Raw genomic sequence first — 12359 nt, 5'->3', positions numbered from 1 at the left:
ATAGAAATACTAAAAATATTATTTTGTTGTATATATTTCATTCATGAAATATTTTATTAAACTATTTACAGAAAAAAAATGTATATTTTTTATATGCGTAAATAGGCATATACGAATCAAACTAATTGTTGGGTATTATTCAAGAAGTAAAATCCATAAAGGAATACAGTGTGTCAAAGCTACAAACGAATCAGCAATTAGCTTATAGACGTTTGTATGATGTTTAATTTACTGAATTTGTAAGGACTTAGGTTGTAATGATGCGTTGAATAAAAACTTGTTTTTAAAAATGTCACTTAAATTACCAGGTATAAAATTACTTTGGCTCTGTAACGATAAAATTGCTGTCCGCTCCCAATGCCTGAATATTGCTTCTCGTGAATTGTTGTATTGGCTGAAAGCTTGTTTCAATATTTTTTGCTATAAATGTATGTCATTTGCGAAAGTTTAAGATTATTAATTTGTTTTTGACCGCCTCAACTTACAATAGAATTATACTTAAGTCCATTCCGTTTAAGTATTTGTATTAACATTGTAAAATAAACAGATAATATGACCTCTTAGAATAGTTTAAATTTATCCCCAGTTCCCATTCAAAAGTAATATGTGCTTCTTATTATAATACTTTGTTGATCTCAATATGTTTAGTTGTATAGAAATGTATTGTGTGACAATAGATATGTGTGGGTGTGTAACTGTTTGCAAACTTGATTGTTTTTTTATTACTTTGAATACCGGATAAGGGGAATGGCCTAGCATGAAATGTAAGATATCAACCACATGTCACACAAGCTTGTTCAGTTTTTAGAAACATAGACATGTATTATAATTCAACCTCTTATTTATCAAATAGTAACAGATTTTATGTTATGTTATTTGCTCCACTTTAAGATTTGTTTTACACCTATCAACTCAGTATTGTATTATATATTGTAGAGATAATATTATTATTTACTATGAAATTTTACATCTACAATATATATATATCTTAATTTTTTTTTACCAATAAATATATGCCAATGAAAACGTTATCTCATTTAAGAAATATCAAAAGAATATCAAAACAGAACTAAACAAAACTCTTTGTTTTTATTTGCTTTAGAAAATATATGAGCCTTGCGTTGTAAAAAGGAGGTTTTATGCATGTGCGTAAAGTGTTGTCCTTGATTAGCCTGTGCAGTCAGCACACACTAATCTGGGACGACACTTTCCACTAAAACTGCACAGGCTAATCTGGGACGGCACTTTTTGCACATGCATTAAACCCCCTTTCCTCAGAGTGCGACTCATATAATAACACTTACCTCCCCTGCATTCTTCATGGTCTTCAGATTGTTGTTAATAAATGACAATTTTTATTGGTTACTTATACAGATTTTATATTAATGAAAGTACAAACAGCTTGATGGTGACAACGGCCATTGACAAATAGTTTTAATCTCAGATTCTTTATTTCCGGTATAAAACTTGAAGTTTTATTAAATATATTTTTATATTTTGCGTCTTTTGTTTTATACGTATTTCATGTGAACATGTATAAATATTGTCTAGAAAATCTGTATCCATGTATTATTATGTATGTTTGTCTGCTCTGTCTAACCTTAGAATTTTGTTTTGTGTACCTCAAAATCAATGTATATTTTGTGTATAGACATTGAAGTTCCACTATTCAACACTTGTGCCATCATATTCTATGGCTGGAAAAATATTAAAAAGTTCAAATAAATATGTTTACAAATGTTTCTTATTTATCTTAATCAGCACAGCTGAATCTGATATTTCCTGACTTGGCCACTTTCAGTATCCTTGTATGCCGAGATATAGTAGCTACGCTCTGGGATAATGGAGCTTAACCCTTTGCATGCTGGGAAATTTGTAGTCTGCTAAAATGTTGTCTGCTGAATTTTTAAAATTATCATTTTCTTTGATTTTTTTCAAAGAATACTATCAAAATAGCAAACAGTTTGGATCCTGATGAGATGCCACGTTCTGTGGCGTCTCATCAGGATCCAAACTGTTTGCAAAGGCCTTCAGAATTCGGTCCCAGCACTGAAAGGGTTAATGCATGTGCGCAGTGGCTAATTAGGGACGATACTTTCCTCCTAAACGGGATTTTTTGGTTAGGGACTTCCTCCTGGTTAAGCCTGCGCATGATCAACCATTAAGCCTTGTTTTTTTAAAGAGCAGCTCATATGCAACATTGGCAAATAATTGTAACACCCATAATAAACTAACTCTCTTGCACAAGAATTAAAGGGACTTTTTTCTTATATTCTTGATAAATGTAATTAAATGAACTTACTGGCAAAACTGTACTTTGTGGAAAGATTTAAATAATTTAAATAAAAACATATAATTTTAAAATGTGCCTGCCACGGGGCTCACACCCAATACCTGTGGAAGCCAAAGCTAACCGGTTACATTACACAATGCAGGCTGGTAAATATGGATGGCAGTTTACAAGCTGTGGTTGTAATACACGTTTTTGATAAATTGTAGGTACAAATTAATTAAAACGCTTTATACTTTTTCTTATTTCGATTGATGGTTATCAATAAACGAACAAATATTTTCAAATTCTATTAGGTGTCTTTTTGCTTGTTGAATGTAATGGATATTGGTTTATCTATTGACTTTTTACTTGACATTTTGCAAAACTACGGACAAGATGCTTCCCACTGGGCACAAAAAGACCCAGGTAACCACTTAAATGGGAACCTGCTGCATATTGCTCTATATACCTTTACCACTTGGATACATATTTTTAAGCATTTGTGGTCCCTTAGAGTTAAATTTAATTAAATACCTTTCTTACTAGATTCAAATTTTAAAGGCTTTATTTCAAACACTTAGATACTGATGAGAAGCAAACAGCATAACACCTGAACAGACTGCGAGTTACTCGCAGGCTGTTCTGGTTTAATGCTGTTTGCACATAGCCATTTTCACTTTGCTTTTAAGTGCTAGAGTTTTTAACCACACAAAAATTCAACTAGCAAGACCTTTAGCCATAATAGTGGGTGCAGAATGTACTTTTCACACAATGGTAAATGTTCTGGCTAGAGGTCACTCATACTCTGTTTCTGGTATGAATTTTGTATTGAATTGAGTCTTAAGGGGCAAGGATGAAACACATGGTCTTCTGTAGAGAATCCACATGATGTATGAACCTTGCTACCTTGTTTAGTTGTCATTGCATCCTCTCACATACAATCTTTACCATCACAAGAGAATCCAACCAAATTTGGTAGGATTTTATTTTTTTGTTTAAGTATTATATTATGAAAAGTAGTATAACTTTCTTTTATATTTTGAAAATAGTGTATAAGATTTGGTTCTTAATAAAAACATTTAATTACCTAAATTTAAAAAGTCAAAATAATAACAGGAAAATTATTGTATACCATATGGCTTAGCTGTCATCACATGGTTGGTTATGAAGGCAGAAATTTGATCCAGCTATGCCGACTCCAAGAAAATCTCGGGTTCCCTTGCTACATGTAATCAGAAAACAAAACACAGATTTTTTTTAGAATTTAATGACCTATTTACCTACACATGAAGCAAAAATCATTTTGGGAAAACAAAAAATACATCTGTAAATTTAAATGTTTATACAGTATCAATGCATTAATTCCATTACCGTATGGAAAGTAAGTGAATGTCTATTTACAATATCTAACGAGAAAATTCTACTAAAGGTAGTTTTCTGTGTCAACAGCACCTGCTTTGGCCATTCACTATTACACAGCCATGAATTTTTATCGCAAACAATTGAGCATAATCTTGTCTTAGCATAAAAACAACATAACTGTTACTCTGTAATAAATTTCTTTGCAGCTGAAAATTTAATAAGACATTGCAACAGATCATCATAAAGGGTATACAAAGAAATTAGCAAAAGTTTTTATATAAAGAAACAATTATACAATTTTAATTTTCAATTCAACCTGGTTTCAACCAGTGTTTATTAATATTATAATTTAAATCATATATGCGATCATGCACTAAAAGATCTCTTGAAGGGATATTTATTATTTTTCTTTTAGATTTAGTTCCAAGCAGCTATGATTAGGGCTGTCACGATACGCCGTGAGCGTACCGCGGTATATCGTGGGACGGCAACACTGTATCGCGGTACGTACCGCGATATTTTACAGAATATGTATCTGTGAAGAAAACAGCAGAATAACAAGTTTTACAAACTTTATTAAACTCAATAATCAGAAAACACTGGTATCATAGTATGACTACAAACTGTAAAAGAAACTGTAATAAACTTGATAGAAGTAGTCATTGTTATAATGTTATTGTTCGCGTCTTTTTCTTAAATGTCCGCCATGTTGTTTACAATAGCTGTGACTACGATCTGTGTAAATCGAACGCTTCAAGAGCATGTTCAAAATGCGGAGTCAGCGGGCCCAGTATTGAAAATCCGTAGCGTTCTGACTCTTCCTCGACTTATTCAGAATCTTAAGATAACATGATTCGGAAGTGCCATGCTTTGAACGATCGATATACTAAAGAAAGAAAATAAGAAATAGAATAAACATCTTTTGGATAATTATGAACTTATTTGCAAAGGAAATCTGTCCCTAATTCCAAAAAAGGTACGGACCCATACATCGCCGTATTTTAAACGTGAAAGTTAAACATCTACAAGTGGAAGCGCTTGCTTGACCTGGATATTAACGGATTATTTATTTAGCCCTTTTGAACCGCTTCTACATTTTTTAAAACAATATCTATATCAAAATAATTATGTAATGTATTTATATCTGTGCTAATATAATAATATTTAAAAAAAAACGGTGCGGCAACGCCGTACCGCGGTGCGATTTTTTTCACGACATGCACCGCGATATACCGGTATACCGGTGAATCGTGACAGCCCTAGCTATGATAAAGTTACAAATTGCACAAACAAAAATCCATACATATTAACACTTTCAAAACACAATGATATTGATGTCCATATATTAACAATATGAAAACAAATTATGCCAGAACACTCAAGCCGTAAGTAAAACATTACAAAATGATAAACTGCACAATGTATGTACACCATTATGATCAATTCCATTTACCACAAATTAAGAAAACATTAAATCACAAATAATTAAAATTAAGGCAAATATCATGATCTCTAAAAATAGCAAGTAAAACTGATTAAGCAAACTCTTCTGTATTAGGAATGTCTAGCAATACGAGCGATGCAGTAATTAAATCAAATTTGTTACATTTTGCTGTAAGTTTAGAGATTTTCTTCTACAGCGGAAGTAAAGTGACATTTGGAAAGAGATCAAAAGCTTTTAAAATAGCATAACAAGTGTGCATAACACGCCATTAAAAGAAACAATATACATGTACTCATATTAAACTATAAAATGCTTTATAAAAACACTTTAAAAGAAAGTTATTGAAAATAACACATAACACACATGAACTATGCAACTTCTAGTTATGTGTATGCATGTAACAGTTTTAACAAAGACAATACAAAATCACACCTTAATTTACGAATATCAGTAACAGTGATAACAAAATATCATTCATAAACACTGACAAAAAGTTTATGAGAAGCAAACAAGAGATGTGTTTGTCAGAAACACAATGCCCCCTATTGCCCCGCTTTGAAGCCATATAGATGACCTTGACCTTTCACCACTCAAAATGTGCAGCTCCATGAGATACACATGCATGCCAAATATCAAGTTGCTATCTTCAATCATGCAAAAATTATTGCAAAACTTTAACCAAGGTTAAAGTTTTGGGACACACACAATGAATGAATGACAGACAGACAGACAGGCCAAAAACAATATGCCCCCGATCTTTCGATCAGGGGGCATAAAAAGCTAACTTTGTCATGACAAAAATGCATGCATGGAGAAATACTGTTATATAGTTTATCACTATGTGTTTGAAGAGTAAGTTCTTTCAACATTTCTGCATTCTGGTAAGTACATTTAAATACATGTTTTCCCTCAATTATCAATCGCTTAAAATACCATTAAGATATTTTAAATTGTCCATAATAGTCTTCTCATTAACTTGCAAAAGATGGAGTTAATAACATATGCAGCACAAACAATCGAAATGCAGACATATGAACACAATCATAACAAACAGGAACATGGTTACACAATGAAAATGGAGCACACATTAAAATGCAATGGCGTTTGGAAACGTTAAGATACCGATTAGCTACATTTCAAATAATAACAAATATCTGAGTCCAGCGCAAATAACAATCAAAAGAAAACAACTGATTACACATGCAGTAGTATGGCAACAGGTTTTTCTTTTTATACATTATTATGTAACAGCTTTTCTACTTTTTTTGTAATTTTTTATTTTTTTATTTTTTATTATTTTACATTTTAATACAAAAACGGATCCACTCTTTCCAATTGACAGGATTTCAACAACCATAATTGTTGTCCGAAAATGTATAAAAAGTACTGGTACTGCAAATTACTCACAAGAGAAAACCACATCGGTCAAAACACCAAACAATGTGTTGCCATTTCAGGGCGATAGTATTTAAATGTTCCAGAGGTCTTGTAAAATCTTAAGCATTAAAAAAACAGCATTATTATGTTTACAGACTGACCAATTTGGCAAGGTTATGAAGTTTATATCCATATACCAAATAATATAATAGATAATTATTGCAAGAACAGTTAATACAAAATATGAAAAAGTGGACATTTATTCAATAAATAATAACAATTAACATTCCAATAACCAGATGGTTTACAAAGCTTTCTGATATAAACCTCAATTTATTGTGGTAATCCATGATTTTTATTATTTGCATTCTACCTTGATGAAAGTGCAGAAAAATAATAATGTGCACAAGCACAATTCCTCTCACACTATTAAATAACAAAAGTCTGTAAATTGTATCAAAACATCTGTGCTTATTGACTATGGGAACCAATCTACAATTTTTGTAACTATAATCACAACAACAACAGAAATATCTGTGAATACACTTAACAACAATAATCTATTCATTTGTTTTCTCTAAACACCTCATGAACTGCATCAATTTTTTGTGTTACTACTGATGACATCATCAAATGCCTTGCTCCATTAAAGTATAAAACAAACCATTCATATTTCAAACACAAATAACATTAAATTGCATAAAATCAAGAGACCCGTCTGAAATTGAAGGTCACAGGGTATTCATAAGGTCATTCTAACTTGCCCTATCCTGTAGAAAGTTCTCGGGCAAATGTTTTTTAAAATAGGCGAAATCCCAAGGGGCAAATAAATTAGAAAAGTGACAGGTCTATGTTATATTTCTTTAGCAAATAATAAACATCATTCACTTATTGTAAATGTAATGTTAAGATTTATTTGTAAAACAGATAAGAAATGGCCATTAGGATGCTAGTCGCCAATGAAAATACATTCAGTTAGGCAATGTGTCATTCATGCCCATCGTAAAAAATCCAAATTAAAAAAAAACTTTAGAAAGCAAAACAATACACAAAAAGAATCACAAAAAAACTCTCCAAACCTCATGAAAACATTCTTGTCTGAAGAATTAAAACAACATTCTATTTACTGTGCCTTTTTTTATATAGATAATTATCAGAAACACATAACAGTATAGTTGTTTCTATACATTTCTGAACATTATTCATTATAAGATTATTTATTTGAATAACATTTGTTTAATTAATTACAATCTTGTCATGCATGTCTGTTTATGTGTCAGCAATCATAATGATTTAAAGATTGGGCAACCTTTCTTCAAAAGAGTAGAGGCAATTATATGTTCAAAAATACTTTTCCTCTGGCCAAGTAGAAGTCAAATCCTTAATTTGATGCCTAATGCATCTTTTTACTAATAAAACAATGATAAAATTGCCCGCTAGGGTGTTCATAAGGTTAAATTCTACTAAATTGTGACATAAGCCAAATATTAAAGAATGCAATCAAATAAAGGGTTATGTAAAAAATACACACACTTAATGCTTACAATACTCATTAACTACACTACTTTCAAATGTAACAAGAGATGTGTTTGTCAGAAACACAATGCCCCCTATTGCGCCGCTTTGAAGCCATAAATTTGACCTTTGACCTTGAAGGATGACCTTGACCTTTCACCACTCAAAATGTGCGGTTCCACAAGATACACATGCATGCCAAATATCAAGTTGCTATCTTCAATATTGCAAAAGTTATTGCAAAACTTTAACCTTGGTCAAAGTTTTGGGACACACACAATGACACAATGACAGACAGACAGGCCAAAAACAATATGTCCCCTATCATTCGATCCGCGGGCATAAAAAGTTTTAAAATCTGTTTAATTAATTTTTAAAATGATCAGAACTGTAATGAACACATAAGGTCTCTTTAATAAAAAAAAATATAATAAAAATTGTCTAATGTGGATTTTTTCTTTACTAATATCTCTCTTAATTTGAAAATTTTAAAGTGGTACAGCTAAACCTTGCAATAAGGAACACACTTTATAGAAAAAGATTTTTAACAATAATTGATAAAATACTTGCACAGAAAAGTATTTCATTAATGCCAGAATTCAACGATTCAAATTTGAAATATCTGGGGAAAGAAGTTATTTTAGCCAGTTCATTCCACAAAAACATCCCCACCCGCCTGAAATCACAACAGCTTTCACTTCTTTGGGGAGGTTGGCTCAGCAGATGTAACAGCTTTAGCCGTGTCACCCTTCGATGGTGCATCAGCCTTAGATTTAGGTTGCGAGTCTGATTTTTTATCCAATGCGTGCTTTTCAGTTTGACTGGTATCTTTTGGTGCCTTTCCAGACTGGTTGGGGCCTTTCGGATGGTTGGAGTGCGATGATCCTGCTTTGCCAGGGGGCTTTGCTTTTGCAGCCTGAGATTGGCCAGACTTTGAGTCACTGTTCTTAGTTCCATGTGACGTTGATTGGCTAGTTTTACTGTCAGCACCTTTGCTCTGAGAGCCTTGCTGTGATTGGCCGGAGGAACTGTTCTTGCCTTGTGTCGACTGCTGTGATTGGCTGCCACTGGGGCCATGTGACTGCCCCCTGGATTTTGATTGGCTCTGGCCCTGGCCTGAGCCGTGGCGAGTCTTATGGCCAGTGGTAGATAGGCTGGAGTGGTGGACTACATGGGTGTCCTCTTCCACAGACTGAAAATACACACAACAGTTAACCCTTTGCATGCTGGGAAATTTGTCGTCTGCTAAAATGTTGTCTGCCGAATTTCTCAAATTATCATTTTCTTTGATTTTTTTCAAAGAATACTATCAGAATAGCAAACAGTTTTGATCCTGATGAGACGCCACAGAACGTGGCAGAACGCCACAGAATGTCATCTGGATCCAAACTGTTTGTAAAGGCCTTCAAAATTTGGTTCCAGCACTGAAAGAGTTAATGAATGCATTAACATCAAGAAGGTGCAGCCATGATGCATCACTTTGTGTGTGTCAGTTTATCTGGATTGCTTTTTGTTGTTGTAATTTAAAGCATTTTTCAGTCATATGATTGTGGTCAGTTAATATACAGACACAATTTGTCTTAAAAGTCCACAAATCTCATCCAAATAATGGCAAGGTTTTTAAAAGAATCTTTTACATCAAAATAGATATACTTCAAAGTTGAAAAGGCAGTAAGAGCTTGCAGTTTTAAGTTATTTTGGCTTCTCCCCTCAATGTAACACCTTTAGTTTTGCTTGATGGGATGTTTTGCTATGTATACCATTTATCGCAATTTCAAGTAAATGATGTTTAAATAAGGTTATTCTGGACATGCACTACTAACATTTGCTGATTACGTTCAACAACATTATGTTTACCTAACAAATAGTTCTATTGTGTTCAGCATGTCATTAATAATTAAATAAATCAAACAAAGAGAATTAACGTTTTATATAATTTAACGATTAATTAAAATAAATAACAAATTGAATATAAAATGCACTTAAACATGTTATGGAAAGTAATGAAATTATTTTTTTAATTAACTTAATATACCAGACCCAACCCAAGAATCGTCTCTGGTATTTTAATTTTGACCCGCTAACCCGACCCAGAGAATATTTGTGTACCATTTGAGCCCTAAGTATATAACTATATGTTAGGACATGATTGTCTAACCACACATATCTGAAGCAAGCTATATCTAAGGGGTTTAGCAGTATTTAATGGACACTAAGTGCCCTACATGAATCAGGGAAACCTGAACAATTGTTGCGTTTATGTGTTGACAGTTTGCTGCAACTGATTATCCTACAGATAAAAGTCTCAACAACAGTCTGTTGTCAAACGCATTATGCCTGGCCAACAAAGTTAAATTAAAAATGCTTCTTGACACGCAGGCTTATCAACAATTAAGTGTCACAAAATCCACTTTTCAACCTACTGTTGTGACCGTTTGCTGTAATTGATAACCTCATTGATGAAAGCATCAACCATAGTCTGTTGTCAAAGGCATTCGGCTTTCATAAAAGCAGAAAGTGTTGTCCATGATAAACCAGTGTGGACTGAAGCAGCTAAACGGGGCCGAATCTTTAAGCCCAGTTATTCTAGAAGGTTAAATGCAAGGCACAGACACATATGTACTCACATCGACTCGGAAGTCTTCGAGGCGTTTGTACTTGCTGAGCCAGCCCTTCAGTTTGGCATCCACGTCGACGTGCTTTCTAGAATACTTGAGGAATGCCCAGAACTTCTCCAGTCCATACAGCTGACCTGCAACCAAGAAAATAGCGTGTTCACCTGATCACAGATGCAGCAGAATTTTAAGATATTTGGATGGTTTCAGTACCATAAAAGATTAACTGAATACTGAAAACCCAGACGGTATTCAGCGCCATAGAGAAAACAAAGAATCCTTAAATTCAAAATAGTTCTGAAGTTTCTTGCTATTTCATGTGAAGGTAAAATGTTGCTTATAAACAAACATTGTTAGTGCCCTTTATGAATCTCAAAACAACAACACTGGATATCACATAGAAAATATGACATGAAGAATCAATAATGTTTTATTTCCCTTAAGGAGCTTTGTTAACTCCAAATAACATGCCATATATTTTTAACACCTATTGAATTTTTCAAAAGTTCCTAAGAATGGGCCCTGAATGGGGATCCAATCTAACCTTGACTCCAAAGTTACGAAAGGTTACCACCAAAAATGGAAAATAGAGGGGAGGGGGTTAGCAGTTCACAAATTTAAACACTGGTTAATATGTTTGTAAAGCTTCAGCCCCGTAGCAGAAATACTTTTATAAGTTTTAAGTGCTACTAAAGTTTAAAATGTTAATTTTTGGTTTAAAAAAGGGCCATAACTTGTATTGCATGGGAAAAAAAGCCACATTAAGGAGGTGTGCAACTTCAAATGATGATTAATATGCTTGCAAAGTTTCATCAAAATCTGTTATGTTTCAGAGTTCTAATAGAGTAATGTACATTTTCTGTCAGTCACCTAATGTAATGAAAACATGTTCAAAAGGGGCAATAACTACTGTTATGTTGCAATATGCAACACATAACATAAAGGTGCCAAAGTCAGATGCTGGTGTTTCATCCCTCTACTACCAATACTTGTAGAGGAAAGGGGGTGCATAAAAATGAAATTAAAACCAATATCTGAGACACAAAAGCTAAGGATAAGTACACAATACTGTCCAAAAGACAAGACGATTTAGTCTTACTTAAAGATTTGAAAGTAAATCTATTACAACACAGTTACTTGTAGTCACGCAAAAACACAAGAGTTAAAACTGCATTGTCATCAGTATTAAATTTATTCATTGATAAAAACAACACTGTGATACAATGCACTGCTCTTGTCCAATCCCAAGTGATTGATACAAACACATGAAACCTGTTTACATTTGTCACTATCCATCATCTTCATGACCCAGAATAGCCAAACACCATTGATAACCTATTTACAATTGTGTCCCTAGATGTCATGAAGTATAAACAACAAATGTAGGTTACCACAAAGGTAATGAAATTTGTGTATGATGTCACAATTGAGAATGATGTTCTTACAGTTTCATTTTACGCTCATTTGTTACTTTACAATATTTATGAAGACTAATACTTGTCCCAAGAAGGTATGGGCCCATTGAAGAGGTTAAGGCATTTTGGTTACAAACAACTGTATACAGATGTTGAACATATAATAAATGAGCCATGCTCTGTGAAAAGTGGGTTTAATGCATGTGCATAAAGTGTCATCCCAGATAGGTCTGTGCTGTCTGCACAGGCTAATCAGGGACAACACTTTCCGCTTTTATGATATTTTTCATTTCAAGAAATTCTCTTCTTAGCAAAAATTAAGTTTAGTCCGAAAGTGTTGTTCAAGATTAGCCTGTGTG

The 12359-nt window shown here is 33.2% G+C and overlaps 1 protein-coding gene across 6 annotated transcripts in view; it reads right to left on the bottom strand.

Annotated features, from left to right (window-relative positions):
* Nucleotides 1–3529: 3529 nt before the first annotated feature.
* Nucleotides 3530–12359, bottom strand: part of LOC127857685 (la-related protein 1B-like) — an 85661-nt gene continuing 76831 nt past the window's right edge. For all 6 annotated transcript variants that reach the window (XM_052394300.1, XM_052394302.1, XM_052394301.1 and 3 more), the window contains exons 18-19: nt 10598–10722; nt 3530–9162 (exon numbers count right to left, since the gene is read on the bottom strand). In XM_052394300.1, the coding sequence (XP_052250260.1) occupies nt 8665–9162; nt 10598–10722 (623 nt within the window). In that variant the 3' untranslated portion in view covers nt 3530–8664. The remainder of the gene's footprint in view (nt 9163–10597; nt 10723–12359) is intronic.

Source organism: Dreissena polymorpha, chromosome 14 (genome assembly GCF_020536995.1).
Source record: "Dreissena polymorpha isolate Duluth1 chromosome 14, UMN_Dpol_1.0, whole genome shotgun sequence".
NCBI lineage: Eukaryota > Metazoa > Mollusca > Bivalvia > Myida > Dreissenidae > Dreissena > Dreissena polymorpha.
The sequence above is the reverse complement of the archived record's forward strand: the minus strand, read 5'-3'. Positions and strand labels throughout refer to the sequence as shown.